Source organism: Vigna unguiculata, chromosome 3 (genome assembly GCF_004118075.2).
Source record: "Vigna unguiculata cultivar IT97K-499-35 chromosome 3, ASM411807v1, whole genome shotgun sequence".
NCBI lineage: Eukaryota > Viridiplantae > Streptophyta > Magnoliopsida > Fabales > Fabaceae > Vigna > Vigna unguiculata.
The window spans coordinates 8371459-8391621 of NC_040281.1; the positions used below are offsets into that span (position 1 = coordinate 8371459).

At 30.9% G+C, this 20163-nt stretch overlaps 2 protein-coding genes across 4 annotated transcripts; one reads left to right on the forward strand and one right to left on the reverse strand.

Moving 5' to 3' along the window:
* The first annotated feature begins 4383 nt into the window (after window positions 1-4383).
* LOC114178069 (protein MALE DISCOVERER 2) lies at window positions 4384-10930 on the forward strand. Of its 3 annotated transcripts, XM_028063758.1 has the most exons (15): window positions 4384-4715; window positions 4946-5087; window positions 5217-5355; window positions 5469-5601; window positions 5797-5868; window positions 6532-6675; window positions 6750-6881; window positions 8024-8122; window positions 8216-8277; window positions 8369-8788; window positions 9286-9476; window positions 9593-9725; window positions 9808-9965; window positions 10049-10237; window positions 10322-10717. In XM_028063758.1, the coding sequence occupies exons 3-15, from the start codon at window positions 5256-5258 to the stop codon at window positions 10580-10582; spliced, it is 2094 nt and encodes a 697-aa protein (XP_027919559.1). In that variant the 5' UTR covers window positions 4384-4715; window positions 4946-5087; window positions 5217-5255; the 3' UTR covers window positions 10583-10717. The 3 variants fall into 3 exon arrangements, with proteins under 3 accessions (XP_027919559.1, XP_027919560.1, XP_027919561.1); XM_028063759.1 differs by having other exon boundaries at window positions 4946-5355; window positions 10322-10930; XM_028063760.1 differs by lacking the exon at window positions 8024-8122 and having other exon boundaries at window positions 4946-5355.
* Window positions 10931-17352: 6422 nt separating this feature from the next.
* LOC114178443 (CBL-interacting serine/threonine-protein kinase 12-like) lies at window positions 17353-19373 on the reverse strand. The gene has a single exon (XM_028064351.1). The coding sequence runs from the start codon at window positions 19228-19230 to the stop codon at window positions 17698-17700; it is 1533 nt and encodes a 510-aa protein (XP_027920152.1). The 5' UTR covers window positions 19231-19373; the 3' UTR covers window positions 17353-17697.
* Between the last annotated feature and the right edge of the window lie 790 nt (window positions 19374-20163).

A 20163-nucleotide genomic window follows, 5' to 3' on the forward strand; every position in this document is an offset into this window, starting at 1 on the left:
CTCCAAGATGTAGTGATAATGACAAATTTGTAGGAGGAATTTCTTCGACCTATTTCACTCCATCTTTTTGTTTTCACTCCATCTTATTGTTGTGGTACTCGTTTGAATTCAAGCTTTTATTATCCTTATTGGGAATTCAAGTGTGAGTCTAAACCCTACTTGGATAGAAATGAGAAAGTGGAATACCATATAAGGACGAAGACCCATAAACTCATTACTTTAAGGTTTTGGGTTGAGAGTGTTGTTAATATTATGTAGTTAGGCTCATGTCTCATTAATGTTCTATCTCTCAAATGAACCACCTCCCCTCCCTCTAAAAACCTAACACTCCTCGAAATTTTGCATTTTGACTCAATTATTTTGTATTCAAATATAGAGTATTTAGATCTAAGATATTGTTCACAGATTCATAGTCATAAAGATTTGGGGTGAAAAACTTCAAATTAGTCACAAATTCTAAAGTATGTTTTTTTATTTTCGTAGTATTTTTCATCAATTTTTTCATACTTTATAACTTTATTTGAGATACTTACATGACTTAGAAAATTCTACAAATTTTTGTAGTGTATTCTTGAATTGTATATTAATTTTTTTCTTGGTTTCAGTGGAGGAAAATATTACGAAAAATTAGAAAAAAATTGTCAAATTGACATTTATTGTCTCTACAATATACGTCAATTTAATGTCTCTTATTATGACGACTGACAACGGACCTTCAACTGATGTCAAAAGTCTAAAATAGTAAAGGTTAAAACCTTTTTGGTGTTAGTGCTAGGTCTAAACTGACTTCACTTGACCTTTAACATGGGTCAACTCAAGTAGACCTTAGAATCAAACGGACTAAACTCAAATTTAGATCTTGATCAACTCTGATTTATCTGTGTCTAAATTGACTTGACATAGATACCCTTTAAATTTGAATTTTCAGAATTTTAAAAAATATCCGATATGATTCAAATCTAATTAAATAAATTAGATTTAAAATCCAAAAATAATATACATTTAAAATAATCTATTTAAATATTAAATTTAGATAATTATGAATTTAATTTAGAATTTGATTTTTTTATCATGCTTCGGTGTCGTATACTAAAATAGTTTCGTTGTAGTTGAATTTGATTGGTTTATACGAAAAATCATTCCGCTCACTAATTTTTATTTTCTTAATTCATCGTCCGGTGTTGTTTTAGTCTATTCCATTTTAAAGCCGTTTGGACTATATTAATTTTGGGTTTTTGTCTTAATTTAAAAATAGGCTTAATTACTCGGATCATACCCATTTTGGTTCGAAAATTTCAAAATGATACCCATTTTGAACTTTGTCTCAATTTAGTATCCAATTTTGATTATTGCATCAATGTAGTACCCTCCGTTAAGTCTTCACAAACGGCGTTAACTACCTTATCACGTGTCAAACTCTGGATTTATTTATTTTTTTTTTATTTTTTTAAATTTTTTTAATTTTTTTAATTTTTTTAAATTTTTATTTTTATTTTTGATGTGACATGTGACAAGGTATCGCCACGTGGCAAGGTACCTGGCAAGAGTTATGGTCTTCATTTCAACTTAGTCCACACATGTGTCTATTTGTTTCAATTTAGTACCCATATATGTTTATTGGTTTCAATTTAGTACCCAAATTATTTGTTTCAATTTTGTCTGAGTATTTTTTTACAAAATAGAGAAATATTGTGTCTCCCTTAAGATCAAATTTATTATTTATATAAATGTTATATTTATATTTGTTATTAAAAATGACTTACAAATATGTTATTCATGACTTTTACCATTAACTTTAATATAAATTTCAATACTTAATTTTATAACTCATTTTTAGTAACAAATATCAATATAACATTTGTATAAATAATAAATTTTGTCTTAAAAGAGATACAATATTTCTCCATTTAAAAAAAAAAATATATTTGAATAAAATTCAAACAAATAAATTGGGTACTAAATTGAAACAAATAAACATATATGGGTACTAAATTGAAACAAATAGACATATATGGGGACTAAGTTGAAATGAAGACAACAAGTATCTTGCCACGTGGCGATACCTTGCCACGTGTCACAGACAGTGGCACGTGTCACATCAAGGATTTGACACGTGGCAAAAAAAATTCAAAAAAAAAAATTCAAAAAAAAAATTCAAAAAAAAATTAAAAAAAATTATAAAAATTATAAAAAATTAAAAAATCCAAAGACTGACACGTGACAAGGTAGTTAACGACGTTTATGAAGACTTAACGGAAGGTACTACATTGATGCAATAATCAAAATTGGGTACTAAATTGAGACAAAGTTCAAAGTGGGTACCATTTTGAAATTTTCGAACCAAAATGGGTATGATCCGAGTAATTAAGCCTTAAAAATATTATTGAATAAAATGATTAGTTATATATTAAATATAATAACAGTAATTTAAAATATTTCATTTATAAGTCATTATATATAGTACATCTATTTAAATTTTATACTATTAAATACGTACATAATATATTTAACTAAATATATCTTTCAGAAAAAAGTATAATTTATGTGCATAATAAAAACTGACTAAAAAAAACGAGAATAATGATTAATTAACTAATATTGTGCTATGTAATGAATTAACCATTTAATATATTTTGTTTTTCAGTATAAAAAATATAATTATATTAAAATTTAACGAGAAATATGTGTAATATAAAAATGAATGATGATGCAATATTTTAAAATAGATAGACATTTGGATAGAATTTTGGAAAACAAAAAATGAGGTTTAAGTCTTATTTGAAAAATTATCATTTACTCTGTTTTATATTTTCAATCTAGAATGATAAAATATTTAAAAAGAATATGTTGCCACCTTTATTTCTTTTTATTTCATTATATCACTTTCCAAAATTTTCTTCTTCTTCTTCTTCTTTTTATTATTTATCTTGAGTATCCACTTCAATGCAAAATGGGATGCACGTTCACGGATTTCTTAGGAAAAATATATGACTCTGTCTTCTCAGATTATTACATATTAAGAGCATTACAACGAATCAATTGACACCAACAAAAGAAACTAATCAGAACATCATACATCATAAAGATTGTATAAACTTCTTCCTCCTTTCATGGCAACAATGTAACAGTGAACAACCCTCTCACATTCTTAAGAAACACTAACTTCTACATCTATAACACTTTGTTTAATGGTTTTTATGATTATGTGCAATGACAAATCTAATTAATAATAATGTCAAATATATAAATAAATACAACAAAAGTTATTTTACAAACTGTTTTGTGAATTAATAAATTAAATTTATATTTTACCTTTAAGATATGACCTTAGTCCTAAAAAATGTTCATCTTTTTCAGGGCAAAGTATATTCGTTTGCAGAGCTTAGTAAAGAGAGTTTTTGGCAGTTTTTGTGAATAATGTTGAAGAAAAAAAGACGTATAAATTCCATCTAAGATCCTTGTCGTGTTTCCCTAACTCACGCTAAAGATTCCAACACCTTCACTCACTAGTCATCAGAAAGAACATGCGAGTGGTAATTAGTTAAGACTTCAAAATATTTTATGTCTCAAAAATATTTATTATTGATTTAAACAGTCATATGATATATCACTTTTGTTGAAATGATTTATTATCTTCTATTATTTTTATTTTTACGAACATGTCTCAAAATATGTACATATTATGGTTTATTTTAAAAAGGTATGAAGATAGTCTATGTGTATTTCAAATTGTTCCTCTCCATCTAAAAGGAAACTGTTAAATTAGTATAAAACTTAAGTTTTGTAAATAAATATAGGATCAAAAGAAAAAATATTTTGTAAAAAAATGTTAGCAATAAGTTTACACGGTTAACTAAAGTTTCTTTTCGTATTTATTATTTTATATACATATAGTACATTAGCTAATTTTTTTAATTTTCTTATTGAAGTTTGGACACAGCCTGAAAAGGAATAAATAGCATGACCAAAATGCAACCAATAGCAAGACATTTATGATTTCAGAAATGTTGGTAAGAGGTCAATTTTTCATAGTCAGACACCAATCTACTAGTCAGACACCAATATTATGTTTTTGTTGATTTGTCTCTGCTACAGATCGTGACAAGCAATTCCTGGACCATTTTAATTTATTCTGATTTTGTTGATAATAGTATCTATTTTTTAATAATAGAAGAATACATTGCACATATTAAGAAGACAATCTATTCAAAGATAATTTTGATGATATTGTAAAAATATAAACTTGGATAACAGAAAATGGAAAAACAGATACATTTATCATTAATAGTGAACCGGCAGAAACAAAAAGCGCGTGCGAGTAATTCGGAAGTGGTGGCCAATGGGGCCTACAGCGAATTTTAGGAAAAAGGAAAATATGAGAGGGGGGGATTGTGTGTGTGGGTGGTGGGGGGTGATGAGAGAGAAACTGAGACAAGAGACAAAACAACCTCAACATTGTAAGAGGATGAAGGTGGTCGGAGAGAGGGTCATCTGAGACTCCTCTCAAAGGTAGCAATTGAGCGAAACATTCCATATTCCATACATCAAATCGTTGAATCTTTTGCTGCCTTTATCAGATTCCCTGTCTCAGTTTAACCCCCCCCCCCACCTATCACCACCAACTTGCATTGGATTTCATCATCAACCATTCTTGATCGTTCGCTTACATCCAACAAAGGGCATCTTTTCCTACACCCTTTTCTCCCATCTGCATGGTAATTCAATGCCCTTTTAACCCTCTTTTTTTTTTTTTTTTTTTTTTTTTTTTTTTAACATTGGTGAGATGCCAGACACCCACAAAGTTTGCTTGCTGATGGGGTTATTCCTTGTTTCTTCTTTATTATGGTTTTGATTGTCTGTCAACTTTGTCATTTTTCATTGATTCTTTTATTGTTGGAATAAAAACTTTTTTTTTTTTTGTTTCCTTGGATGTAATTTCTTACAGCCCCAGCCCACATTGCTGGGAAATCATTTGCCAGGAAGATCATGAGCCGGGTATGCCGTTATTGAGCAAAGGGTTGTGAGGAAAAGATTGAACAGAAAATGGGAGACCCTCCAGTGACCTTTGGACCCAAGAGCTTTTGATTGTAATATACAAGTTTTTTCTAGTTAGTGAAATTTCCTCAGCTTCATCCACATAGGTGGAAGAGTTTCTATGTCAGAAAAAACCTTCCTATTTTGTACAAATGATATGTATTGCTCGTAACGAAATATAGGTCTTGTCTCTACCAAAGCGACATTGCCTTCATATAGCAATGGAAAGCATATGGGGCCCATATGGATTGTGGCTCAGAATTTATGTTGGATTGATTTCTCTATGGGGAACTCAACTGTGTTTGTCTCTAAACGATGAAGGTGATTTGCATGGATTGTTCTTTTAGTCTCCCTAATTTGCAGACAATCGTTTAATGGATTCCTTGTATCTTGGTGTTTGATTTTTGTTGTTGCATTTGGAATGGACATTACAGGATTGTCCTTGTTGGAATTTCGGGGAAGAATAACTTCTGATCCTTTTCATGCTCTGGCAAATTGGAATCCAAATGATTGTAACCCTTGCCAGTGGTTTGGTGTTCGTTGTGTAGGTGGTAAAGTGCGAAAGCTGTAAGTTCCTTTTCGTTTCCTCTTTCTAATCTTCCATTGAGCTGTGTTATTTTTACTTTTATTTTGCCAAGGCAAACTATAATACATATAATGATATAACTGTTCTTGACGCCTAAAGAAAACAACCATTTTGATTGACGTGAGTGCAGAATTTTTATGCTTATACGCCTTTGTACGTTCCAATGTTTCTCGTAGGGTCCTACCTGAACTATCTTTGGAAGGCACATTGGCTCCTGAGCTTGGGAAACTTAGTCATCTAAAATCCCTGTAAGGGTTCTTGCCATGTTACCATTATGTCAAAAGTAAAACACGTTATACTGGTAAAAGCGCTGATTGAACTTTATCTTGTAATAATGTACCTTAATCTAAGAGCTCAATATTTGTCATATAGAGAGGTCATTCTTAAATTTCAGGATATGCTTGAAGAATGAAATGATGATACTTGTATGTTGTTATTGTCTGGAATGCATCCAATAATTCAAGAGACTGGTAGCAATAAATGTTCTGTCTCTCTGTGTATGATTTTTATCACTCTTTTCTTTTCTTCTCCCATCTTCTATGCAATGTTAATTTTGTAAGCTTGCCTTCAAGATAGTACTTCGCTTTCCATAAAAAACTCTGAAAGTGACTATATTCTCAAGTATTTGCAGTTAGTTTCCTCTCAGCTGCATTATTAGGCCATGTTAGTGTCCATCGTGATTCTTTGCCTCTGTTGGACAGATTATGATGAGCCCTTCTGTATGATTATTTTACCTCTTGTTATGTTGTAACTTAATTTTATGTTGTTTTTAAATGTGTGTCTTACTGGAAGACTAAACTATGGGCCATTTCTCCAAAAGTTTAAAAATCCAACAGTTCATTTTACTTAATATTGTAATTTATATTAAAATACATTTCTCATTCAGATAAACCGTTGTTTCTTTGAAATAGTATATTATACAAGAACAGTTTTGCTGGTACTATTCCCGAAGAACTTGGTGATCTAAACAAGCTGGAGTTATTTGATCTAAGGGGGAATAACATGACTGGATGTGTCCCAGCAGAAATTGGCCATTTGTTGTTGTCAGAACAATTGTAGGTTAACTCTATTTTTTTTTCTATTTGGTTACATTTGTGGGTTACCTACAATGAATTTAATTTTTCCCTAGGTTAATTTGTGACAAGAAATGTGAAGGCAGTGATTCTAAAGAGGTTGGAAAGGTCAGATTGCTCTGTAGTATCAGTCGTTCAACTCCTTTGACAACTTTATCACTTGGAAAGAACCGAAAGGTTGCACCCAGGTAACTGTATCTTCATTTTTATCCCTGATCTAGTGACCCTAGTAATTTCATGGCATGCTTTCTTTCCTTTAGCTTCACTTAAAGGTAGGGCAAGTTATTGAGTCATAACAACCTTTGTGTTACAAATTTTATTCTTTTGCCAACAATGAATCCTTTTTGACAATCACTGCAAAATTATTTCCACAAGGTCAGGCATTATATGAAATATATTCCACGTAGTTAGCCAAACTCTTCATGTGCATATCCTTATTCCAGGCATCCTTTAGAAATATATGAACGATGGGGCATAGTGATGATTTCTTTATGATGCCATTATTTTATTGGTTTAAGATGTTCCAATAATCAATCTGAGATCTCAATTGTCATAATTCAAATAATTAATTCTGTTCACATAGAGTTTCTGTATATTGTCTTCAGTGGATACAAATACAAATATTCATTCTGAACTTCTCATGGTGCATCTCATTGATCTGTTATGCATCAACAGAGTGACAGTGTATATTCTTTCTTGAATGGAGGTCTATGGTTGGTAAAGACAAACTGAAATGTGTTTGTTTTTTCAGTTTTTTAATTTATTGTTTTAACTCCTAAAAACCCAGTTTTTTACTTTGTTTCTGGTTACATGTTGATAGCAGGAGTCACACTATCTTTAGTTATGATTGGCTCTTGTGAAATTGCATGTGCTGCAAAGATTAAAATTCATCTAACAAACAATAAAAGCAACCTCTTTATCATTTGTCATTTGATATCCTAATGGTTGGTCAAAAGAAAACTTTTAATCATTTTGTTGTCTATTGGAAATTCTCGGTGTACTTTAGCATATAAACTCAAGAGAGACTTGCAGAATTACATGTGTTGAGTGGTTTTATTTTATTTGATTTTCTTAAATTTGAACACCATGGTTATTTTATTGTTATATGAGCAACTGAAATTTTAGTGTCGTCTTATGGCTCTGTTTTATGCTGGTAAGATTAGATTTTGCAGTATCAAACTTTAACAGTACCATCCTACGGCATCGTATTCCTAATTTGCTTCATCCTTTATGTTTAACAAGAAGGGATGAGTTTCTGTTTTTTTTTTGACATTTCGATGCATGATCTGAAAAGTATACAATAACATGATGTGAAAAGTTTATGTCACAGAAATTATAAGCAATGGAATGAGGCAGATTCATCTTTTATTCCACTTAAAGTAGCGCTAAAAAAATACGCCAATGCTGTCCTTGCTGTGGCACTGCCACTGTGTGTAGATAACTTTCTACCTTCTCAATCTGAATATTTACTTATATTTTGTTCTTGCATCATGTTACTAAAATAGTGTGCTGTTATTTGAAGGCTCAAGCTAGTAAAGGCCACCCCTCATGCCTATGTAGAGAAATGGTGTGGCATTCTGAGTGGTGAGTGGAGATCCTTGATTGATTTATGGCCTGTGAGAAATTGATATCTATGATTTTAACTGACTTTGAAGACATACCTTCCCTCATGTAGGCTCTGATGATTCAGAGATTGACCAAAATGTAGAAAATCTAGTCAATTCAGCACGGCGGAAGTTGCTTGATGAGTCCAGTAACCTTGCAGCTGCACCTTTCAATGGACCTACTATACAGATCAGTTCTATTCCAATTACCCAGAGCAGTGGAGCTTTTCCAGCCTACCCAGACACCAATAAGAATCAAAATCACTCACCTGCACAATTGCCTTCACCTTCTACAGATCAACCAAGTCAACCAACTTCAGCTAATGTTGCTTCTGGAAAATTATGGGAGTATATTATTATAATAGCAGGTGTAGCTGTCTTGGTCATTATTATTTTTATCATGCTTTGCATTTGGCGAAAACGAGCAGCAAAAGTAATAAAGCCATGGAAAACAGGAATAAGTGGACAGCTGCAGAAAGCATTTATAACAGGTAATATATCAGTTTTGTAAGCCTAATTTATCTTGGTTTCACTTCATTCTTTAACCCTGTTCAAGGGAAGCTAGGGCATGTTTAATTTTTTGAGCACAACTTAGAACAGCATTATTAGTATGCACCAAAGAATTTGAGATTCCTTAAATGAACTTGGCGGAAATAAATTATTGATTTGAAAAGGTTTAACTTGGCTATTGTCAGCTTACCAAATTTTAAACGCCTCATACTTCCCTCGTGTATGTTCTTTAGTATGTAATAATGCGAAGTGTCAAACTATGAATCAATTATGTCTAATCTCTTCCTTAAGTTATTAGGTCAATCCAAAATTCCTGCTAAGTGGTATCTGGGCTTAGATTTATTAACAGGGTTAGGGACTCTGGAAGAGGTTATAGCCAACAAAATGGTAAAAAGTTCCCAATGTGATCCATAGGTAAAAAGAATAGAAGTTAATGTTATCATATGTTGACTGTGTTTTGTCCTTGTATGTAATGTAGGGGTCCCCAAGTTGAATCAGGCAGAGCTGGAGACAGCCTGTGAAGATTTCAGCAATATTATTAATACTTTTGATGAATGCACCATATATAAGGGAACACTATCCAGTGGAGTCGAGATTGCTGTTGATTCAACTATTGTTAAGTCGGCGCGTGATTGGTCAAAGACAATGGAGACGGCCTATCGCAAAAAGGTTTTCTCTTTTCCAAGTCAATGCAGAGGAAAAAGTTGAATTGAGAGTCCCAACTTAATTGAGTGACTTTCAATTCTTAATTACCTGTTGCTAATTTTGTCCCTTGTATTCTTCAGATTGCCACATTATCCCGTGTTAACCACAAGAACTTTACCAATCTTATTGGGTACTGTGATGAAGAAGAACCATTCACCAGGATGATGGTATTTGAGTATGCTCCGAATGGAAGCTTATTTGAGCATCTGCATGGTAACACAGCGAATCTGATTGAAGGCTTAAGTTCTCTTTACAAAAAACAAATGCTAAGTTTTGTGTATTTGTTTCTTTTCAGTTAAGGAAGTTGAACATCTTGATTGGAGCGCAAGAATGAGAGTTATTATGGGCACAGCATATTGTCTTCAGTATATGCACCATGATCTGAATCCACCAGTGGCTCATTCCAACCTCAATTCAATTGCTATATTATTGACAGATGACTTTGCTGCTAAGGTATATGCACATTTCTATTCCTTCTTTCCTTTTAATGTTTTAGGTATCAATCAAGTAACATATCTCCATTTTATTGCTATCAGATATCAGAAATAGCTTTTGGCAAGAATGTATCATCACAAGCCAACACACCTGGACATGAGTCACAGAAAGGTGACTTGCCACCCCATGCTGATCCTGAAACCGATGTCTACAACTTTGGAGTGTTGTTGCTTGAAATCATTTCTGGAAAACTACCCTACTCTGAAGAACATGGCAACATTACTGACTGGGTAAGTTTGAAATTTGTGGTTCCTAGTAGTTTCAAGTTCTCGTGTATGTGAGACTTAAAAGATAAATCCTGATAAACCTTTCAGGCTGGTGAGCACTTGAATAATAAGCAAAGCGTGAGCAATCTGATTGATCCCTCGCTGGAGTCGTTCAAAGAAGAAGAACTTGATGTGATATGCGAGGTGATCAAAGAATGTCTTCAATCTGATGCAAGACTAAGACCAACGATGAAGGACCTAGCTCCCAGATTGAGGGAAGTGCTTCATGTATCACCTGAGCAAGCTGTTCCAAGACTCTCTCCTCTCTGGTGGGCTGAACTGGAGATCTTATCATTGGAGACCTCTTAAAAGTTGTACCTCACTCTCATCTCTGTGTTGCATGCCAAGTCTCTCTCGCCAACCTTTAACATGCTGCTACCAGAGCAAGTCTTTCAGATAATGCTATGTGGTATTTGCTGCTCAAATTCTTTAATTCTATTTGTTCTTTTATAAGTTCTTATGATTAATACCATAGCAATTCTTGTCCCAATGGAATAGTGTTGTCATTTTGAAGGTGGGTTGTTGTAAATTGTACTTTGTTGATGAAGATTGGGATGTAAAGAGTGTTGGCAATATTAATATCCAAGTCGCAATGAACATGCAAGTTCTATACAAATATACAATTATCAATCAAACTTGTTTCTGTTCCTTGATTTAGAAAGTCTACCAAATCAGTTTGTAAGATGAAGTTTGTATCTACTTATATATATTGTAAATTGATTTTATGTCTAGTATATATGGGACATATAATATAATATCTCACATCAAGACATATATATCTCAAATGTGTACTAGACATTAACGAGTGATCTAATAACGGATGAAACAATAAACTTAATAAATAACAAACTTTGTTAGGATAACTTCTGATACAATGTTAAGAAATGAATTTTGAATATAATTCAACCACACAAAATTGGATTGTATATTATAAATTAACCTTATCTATAATATATGTGGGACTTCCAACACAAAGTTAAATTGGACCGTCAGTTGAATCTGCTTTGTTAGTTCAAATTAAGTTAATGAGGTCAATCACTAATGAATTTTTTTTTTTTTCAGTTTATGTTTACTACTGAGCCCAAAATTTATTATACTAAGCCCAAAATTTATTATAATATACTTTTGTTTACGCATATATATTTAGTATGCCCGGACAATTTTCATCTTTCAACTTTAAATTGTTTTAGTTTGGTGAATTTTCAAATTGTACAACTCTTCTATAGAACAAATTGTGCACTAACTTATATGTATTTATATGCTTAATATTATTTGAAAAAAATAGTATTGTTTAATTAAATTAAAAATAAAATAAAATCAGTTTACAGTTGTGTATTTTTTTCTGGTACTGACTAAATTATTTAACAGTAAGAAAAAACCACTTGTAGTATATAATAAGCAATTTGGTTGCTTCAAGAGATATTCTGCTGAACCCACCTTAAAATATTTAGTGTTGTCTTGTCACTTTGTTTATTATGTAATCGATGCCATGGATGGTCACTTTGAATTTGAAACTTTAATTCTTAATTTATCACATTTTATTTTAACTTTTGTTGACCTTTTCACATATGTCATTAAAAATCCGTGTGCTTTCAAGCATCACAGTTAATTTACAAAGTGGGAAAATATATACGAAATGCACAAAGATAGTGATGACGTTTTCAATAACTCATTCAACTCGTCAACCCAATTGATGAAAAAAGTTTGAACAATTCAAACGACAATCTCCTTCATTATCAGATAATACCAGCCAAAAATAGTAAAATATAATATATATTAATAATTTTGGGATCAAAATAATACATTCAATTTAAGCGTAATTTTAATTTATAATCCTCATTTGAAGCTATTATAATTCATTCTCTACCCGTTTCCAATAACATCCACCATTAACTTTATTCTCAGAAGGAAAAAATAAAAAAATAAAAATGGTGGATGTGACGATAAGTTCAAATGTCTAGGTTACCATATTCATTATAAGCTCTACAACTAATCACAAACTCTTGTATAATAAGATTTTATCGAACAAGTACTAAATTAATTATTCAAGCAACCCACGTTTGATGAGAAAAAGAAAATGCTAAGAGAATATCCAACTACCAAGTATATTATTTACACAAAATTTATGAACACTACTATAAAAAGATTATTATTGTTTTCAATATCTTATGTGTCATTTTTCTTTTGTGCAAGTACTAAGTGTTATTTGTCATTTATAAGTTATGATAAACATTATTATGTACTATAACATCTTCGGTTAGACCGATATATAAAAGCATTCTAATAATTTGTTATCTCACGAAAATTATTATTAAAATTAAAAAATAATAACAAAAAAAATGAAAGGATCGAACAAAACTCATGCACAAAAAATATATAATTAAGATCCAATTGAACACTTAAATTAAAGGAGAATCAACTAAATAAATACGACCAAACTAAATGATTAAAAGAGTATTTAAGTTATTATTTATTATTATTATATGAACTTATTTATTACTATAATTATCATTATAATTATTGTTTATTTTTAGTATTGTTACTTTATTGTATTATACAATATAATAATTAAACATAATCAATTTATGAGGTTGTATTGTAGGTAAATATGTAAAATATAAATCTACAGCGGAACTTTATTTTACTTTTCATTAGTTACTAAAGTTGTGCCAAAAATCATCTTTGTGCTGTATTTTTCTTTTTTTCACATCACTAAATACAAACACAACCTTTCTGCGCCTTCCTTTCATAGCTACAGTAAATCTCCACTGTAAAGAGAAATCCCATAAAAATAGAAACATTAAAATATTGCTGAAATGTAAGGAGCATAGGCACCGCAAATGGGAAACAATTACAAGAAAATATACTTTAAATAGTTAAGAGTAATGGATCTATACATGAAATTTCAATGGAAAGATATAACATAAATGAAATCTGAGTCTAATTACACAAGTCATTGACACTATATACTCACACTTGTATTTTTAACAAAAAGAACAACAAAATTTATACTTTACTAGAAAAACTGAAATTTAGTATTATGGTTAGAATCTTTGGCTCAGCGAGGAGATTTTAACTAGAAAACTCTGTTCGAAAAATAAGGATTCTTTCTTTTGTTTATGTTAGTCGGAGAGTATTTTGATGTCATTATTTTTGTTGAATTAGGGTTCAGTGTTGTTTTGCTTTGTATGTTGTAGCGACATTAAGATCTTAAGTTTATATTTTGTACACATGTTACTCTAATTAAAAATCAAATAATATAGACGTTAGAATCACTTAGTTTGATAAAAAAATACAACGAAAATAATTAATACTGAATAAAAACTTGAAAGTATTATAATTTTTCTTTTATAAAAAAGACTATTATATTTGTTTTATAGTATAAAAAGTCCATGTGGGTCCAATTCATGAAGTGGAATATTGGATTGGAATCGAACTTAAAAAAAAAATACCATTTTCTACAAGTTTTTATTTCTATTTTTCAGATTTATTGAGCAATTTTCTTTATTATTAGAGAGTGAATTTTGGTTTTGTCTTTCTTAGGATTCAATTACATGATTTTAGAACAATTATCGTAGACACACCTTCTTCTTAACTTATTATTTCATCACACTTGTTTCTTTAGAATTGATTTAAGAGAATTTTTTGAATTGATATAATTGAGGATAATATATATTGGGTATCCTGTGCAGCTATATTTAATTCTTTTTACAATTACACAAGTGTGATATAAGATAAACTAAAAAATGTATTTTTCACATTAGATTTTGACTGATACAAAAATGATATACCACATTGGTTCTCTACCAAAGAATGTGGTATATCCACTTTTTATATTGATTTTGGCTAACTTCAAATTTTAAAAAAGAAATGTCGTTTTACAATATATTTAAATCAAACATGAAATGCATTACATCAGTTTTAGAAGTCAAACAATGTGGTATATCCACATTCTATATGGTCGACAATCGATATAAAAATTCTTTCATTTTCTACGGTAATATAAGTAATATAGAATATCCTAGTAAAGAAAATAGGTTATTTTTTCTAATAATGTGATACGGTAGAAAAGGGAGAGAATGCAATTGAAATTCGAAGGAAGAAGAAAATGAGTGGTGAAGAAAAATGAAGTATGGGATAAATAATTAATTTTAGATGTGAACTTGCGAATCACTTTTAAAAAGCAAAATATTTGAACCTTTTAAAAGATAAAAGATAAATAGAATAAAAACAAAAAGATAAAAATTAAAGATCATTTATATAATTTAGGCATATATTGTTCTTCTTTATTCAAATCCTCATCAATCAGGGAAAATTTTATGTTTGAGATGATTCCCTACAGATGAAAATAAATAAAAATCCCAAATTAAGCATCTTTTTCAGCCTTCCACTTCATAGGTTGGTTTTAATTTTATATATATATAAAAAGGCAGAGCAGAAAAAGAGACAGCAAAAAGTGTTTGAACATCGAAATAGTCCCCAACAGTTGTCACCATTAGGCACCGGGGCCCCTTCAATTTGAATTATTTAGAACCACTCTTTTCCATTTGTTCTGAACCACACAAAGGAACAAGGTTTGAAATGGGTAAAGGATGAGATATTATGCTTACAGGTTAAATTATGTTTTTGTTGTCCCTGTTGAAAAATATTAATTTAGTATTTTTTATGTGTTTTAATTTGGTATTTATTTTAGGATATTTGAGGTAACGAGACCTTTTTTGTTAATAATATATGACGTGTCAATTTGTTATGTGACGTGTCAATTTGTTAATTTTATTTAAGTATATTTTTAGCTTTTTGAATTTTGATCTACATTTGACATTTGTTTTTATTCTAAATTTTGATATATTTTAGTTTCTAGACTTTAAAATGAATAAATATAATTATTTTAACCCAATTATGTTAATTTTTTTTAAGATGTCTAACACATTTTCTAACAAATATTAAATCGGGAATGTATAAAACCGTATAAACAATTTCAATACCAACATGAAACGTGTTTGACACGTTAAACAAAGTTGATGTAATTGGATTAAAAGGATTATACTAATTCAGTTTTAAACTTTAGGGATCAAAATGTATCGAAATTTCAGATAAGGACGAATTACAATTTTGGGTAAAAGTTCAAAGACTAAAAAGATACTTAACCCTTAAAAATTTGTCACATTGTCAAGCTGACATTGTACCACATGGTAGTGGAACTGTGACGTGACAATGATAATGTCACGTATCACGGTTACACCAGGTGTCATTAACTTAATCTTAATTTGATCTCTCTATTTTTATTTTGTCTCAATTCAATCATAAATATTTTAAAAATTGAACAATTTTATTTTTCTCTAAATTGAAACCAAATTTAAATTTTATAGAAATGATATATAAGTATTCTTATTAAATATTTTTTTAACAAGATAAAGTTTATTTAAATTTATATTTTACATTAAACTTTATTTAAAATTATTTTAAAATAGTTAATAGAAAGTAATATTAATAGAAAAAATTAAAAATTAATTCTAACAAATATATTGACCTTCTTTATCGCATTTCATAAAATAAAACAAATTTATCAACTTTTTTAATTCTTTTAAACTTTATATTTTATTTGTGTTGATATTTGATCACACCATACTTTAATATAATTTTTTTAAAAATTTATATTTTAAATAATTATATATTTTTAAAATGTGTATAACTTAATAATTTTAATATAAATATTTGAGCTGTTTTAAAAATAACAATTATATAAATTCAAATATAAAATTTTAATATAAATTTAAACAATATTATAACAATTTAATATAAATAAATTTAAATTTTGAAAACTATTTTAAATAAAATTCATTATAAAATATAAATTTGGATTAACTTAATATCATTAAAATTATCAATTTGAATAAAAATATTAATTTTAATGAAAATATTTGTATAATATTCATATAAAAAATCATTTTTATTTCAATTTTTAGAGGAATATAATTGTATAATTTAAAAAAAAATTAAAACTAAATTGAAATAAAAATAAAAATAAAGCAACTTAACTTTGATATTGATAGGTGACAAAATTTTATTTCTTTTTAAAAAATTGGAAAAAAAATTACGAAATAACACATAGTGAAATTAATATAATATTATCAAAAATAACTTAATTGTATCAAAATAAAAACCAAATTAAAACAGAAATAGAAAACCAAATTGATATTTTCTTATAAAAAATAAAAAGCAAAGTCACAATTTAACCTACTCGTTGAAACACGAATAGATAATTGCGAATTGGTTGCATCGGCATAAAGTACCAAATGATCCAGAAACCATAGATGTTGACACCTACTTAATATTACATTTTCTAACTAGTCAATTTACACCTAAAAACTCTATCCACCATGTAATAACAAAGTTCAACTCAAAATGAACCTAAAACCACAAACGTTTTTGTTACATCTTTTTAATCTGTAGACATAACACCAATATATGTTCAGTGTTAGGACCACGCTCCAAACAACTTATGGTGTCTGTTTTGCTGAAGCATTTTGGGTCAAATAATAGGCACCACTTGTGTATGTGTAGGGCCAGTGTGAAATTAACAAGCTTATTTTTGTATATAGGTTTTTCAGAGCATTTATCAGTTTATCAATGATGTGAAATGCTTCCAGATTTTAGTGAATATCATCCGTAGCATAATCAGTCCCCTTGCTTAAAATGTAATATCAACATGTAGTTGCTGAAAACCAGCATGATTCAGGGGAAATAGGCACTAATTTAAACAATAAAACTTAGTATACTTTCATTTCTCTCTACATCTGTAAATTGTGGGAGAAAAGATCTCTGAAATCTAAGCCTCATTAAGTTTCATGTATTTAGTTTATAACACAAAAATCCCACTTTCCCAAACATGTTGAGTCAATCATTCTCTCATATGTTCAATGTGACGAAACGCAAAAAACACAGCGTATCTGTGTTGTTGTGACATTCTGTTTTATGCTCGGAATCTTATTCTCTTGTTCATAAGAAATCTGCATTCTTATTTTCTCATTGCTCGCAATAAAGAAATAAAACAAGTCCATACAAATTACACAGTAATGTAGCAAGACATGTGAACATGTACATTTTTTCATTCACTGTGTGTAAATCAAATTAGCTTTTTGCAATACAACATAACATTTGGACATACAAATACAGTAGCATCTAATACTCCAGTCAAGGAGCAAACCTAAACGAACATGGACAATTCTTGAGGCAAAAGAAGAAAATTAAAACATGCACACAACCTAAAATTACAAGAAAAAAAGTAGTATCCTATTATCATCTGTCATTCTTCTGGAAACCTTAGCTGATACAAACATACATTTTTTTTTTCTCTCATGTTTCAATCTTAAAAAACAATCTCTTCCCAAAGACAGTCAGATACTAAATGTTAGTATCTTTTTCTATGAGATTTCAAATATTGATTCACCATGTTTTCGGATACTAGTTTTTTCTACTTCAGGCAAGTCTTGTCGTCGATACAAACTTTCACTGTCTGAAAGAATGTTAAGGGCAGAGTCAGAGAATGTTCGTTGATGCAGTTCAGAATCAATGTGTGTAGAATGGTGAGACGAAGAAGCAGATTCCTCCTTAACCAAATTCTCCAAAGCGGGTCTCAACTCAGAGTTACAAAACCTATCATACTCTGCCTTATCCCCTCCCTTTTTCTTGACCTCCACAACCACCAAGGAAGGTGTCAACTCGAAAATCTCAGCTGCAATGGTCAAAGGACCCTTCACGCCTTCTCTAGAGCCCTCCAAGCTCACCCTGCAATCTTTCTTCCTCACCGTGAAGCTAACCAACTGAGCAACCTCCTCCAATTTGGATATAATCTTAGACACTGGAGCAGAAGAAACAAACCTGGCCTCATCCCCTTTTTCCTCAAACAACCCAGAGAGATCAAAGCCCTGAGAAAACGATATGATGTCAAATGCATTCAAACTAGCAGGCCTTGGCAAGGAAGCATTATGATTATGACTATTCTTCCTCCTAATTTCAACCTCAGAATCCGATGTTGCCAAATCATCATCCCCACCGCCATCATGGAACTGCAACTTATCATCAAAACTACAAACTCTATCATCCTCCACATAGAACTTTATCTGCTTGAAACCCTTCTTGAACCACCGATTTTCCATGATTTCAGGAATAGAAATCCTGGTCTGAGGGTTGGTATCAAGAAGCCCACAGAGAAGTCTAGTAAGTTCAGGAGAGAACCACCTGGGACACCGAAACTCGCCCCTGTAAATCTTCTTATACATGGCCATAACATTACGGTCATGGAAAGGCAAATACCCCGCCATCAAAACAAACAAAACAACCCCACAAGACCAAATATCAACCTTGGCACCATCGTACCCTTTCCGCGCCAAAACCTCAGGAGCAACATACGCGGGTGTCCCACAAAACGTGTGGAATAGCCCGTCCTGCCTAATCTGATCCGACACAGCACTGAGTCCGAAGTCGGAGACTTTAAGGTTCCCATCCTCATCCAGCAGCAAATTCTCGGGCTTGATGTCCCTGTGGAACACCCCGCGCGCATGGCAAAACTCCACCGCGGAAACCAGCTGCTGGAAGTACTTTCTGGCAACTTCTTCCTTCAACCTTCCCTTGGCGACCTTGTTGAAGAGCTCCCCGCCGCGCACGAACTCCATGACGAAGTAGATCTTGGTTTTGGTGGCCATGACTTCGAAGAGTTGGACGATGTTGGGGTGGCGGACGCGGCGGAGGATGGAGATCTCGCGCTTGATGTGGGACACCAAACCGCCCTTCAGGATCTTCTCCTTGTTTATGATCTTGATGGCCACTCCTTCCCCGGTTTTGATGTTCCTGGCGTGGTGAACCTTCGCGAAGGTTCCGTGCCCCAGGAGTTTTCCCAGCTCGAACCGGCCCAGCAGAAGGTTCGGGTTTTCCTTCTTCGGAGTGAGCTCTGCCATGGCGTTCGTTGATCCTATCGCCAAAACAATGGAAGTGTTGTTTAGTGATGGACCTCCATTGAAGCTCTCAAGTCTTTTTTCTGCTCTCTATTATTAAATTCCTTGCATTTCATGGTAATTTTGTGTTGTGTGTAGGAAAATTAAAGTAAATAAATAATGTATTTTAGTAATTGATATTTTTGGTTGTGTGTGTGACGTAGTTTCTTAATCATTGACCCTGCCAACGAACAGCACGGTTCCAGCTGAGGCTTCTTCCAGATACCTGATAGGTAGGTCAAATTATAAAGAGGGTGAAATATCATTTTAGAAACGCTCAACCCTAAAATATATAAAATACATTTTCTTTATAATCCCTTCATATATACTTTATTCCTTATTTAAACATAAAGTAATGTCACTAGAAATTGTAATTCATTAAGAGATTCAAAATACTATTAGAACACGACCAATATTAATTATTAAAAAAATTCAATTTTAGTTTCTTGAGAGAAAGAATTATAATACTTGTTTTTTTTTTCAAATATGCTCTAGTTTTAGTCTTCAAAACTTTATCTAATCAATTTTTTCCTTTATCTTAAGTTTTATTTAAATTTCTTAAGCTCGTTTTATGAATGAAAAAAATAAAATTTATTTTTATTAGGTAAATTAGCTAAAGTTTAATTAAATTAAACAAATGTCTAAAATTGGACAAAAATACTTAAATGTTGGTCTTCACAACAAGTCATTTACATATTTTTGTTTGACAAGTATTTCAAGTTCACAATTAATAGAATGGATATTTCAAATCCAGGCGTTGAATGATATTTTCTTATTAATTTAAGTTTATAATAAGTGACCAAAGATCGAAAAATAGCATAAATAGTATAAGAATAAATGCATTTACTTATCTTCATATTTTTCTAATTTTAAAATAAACACTTACTTTTAAAAAAA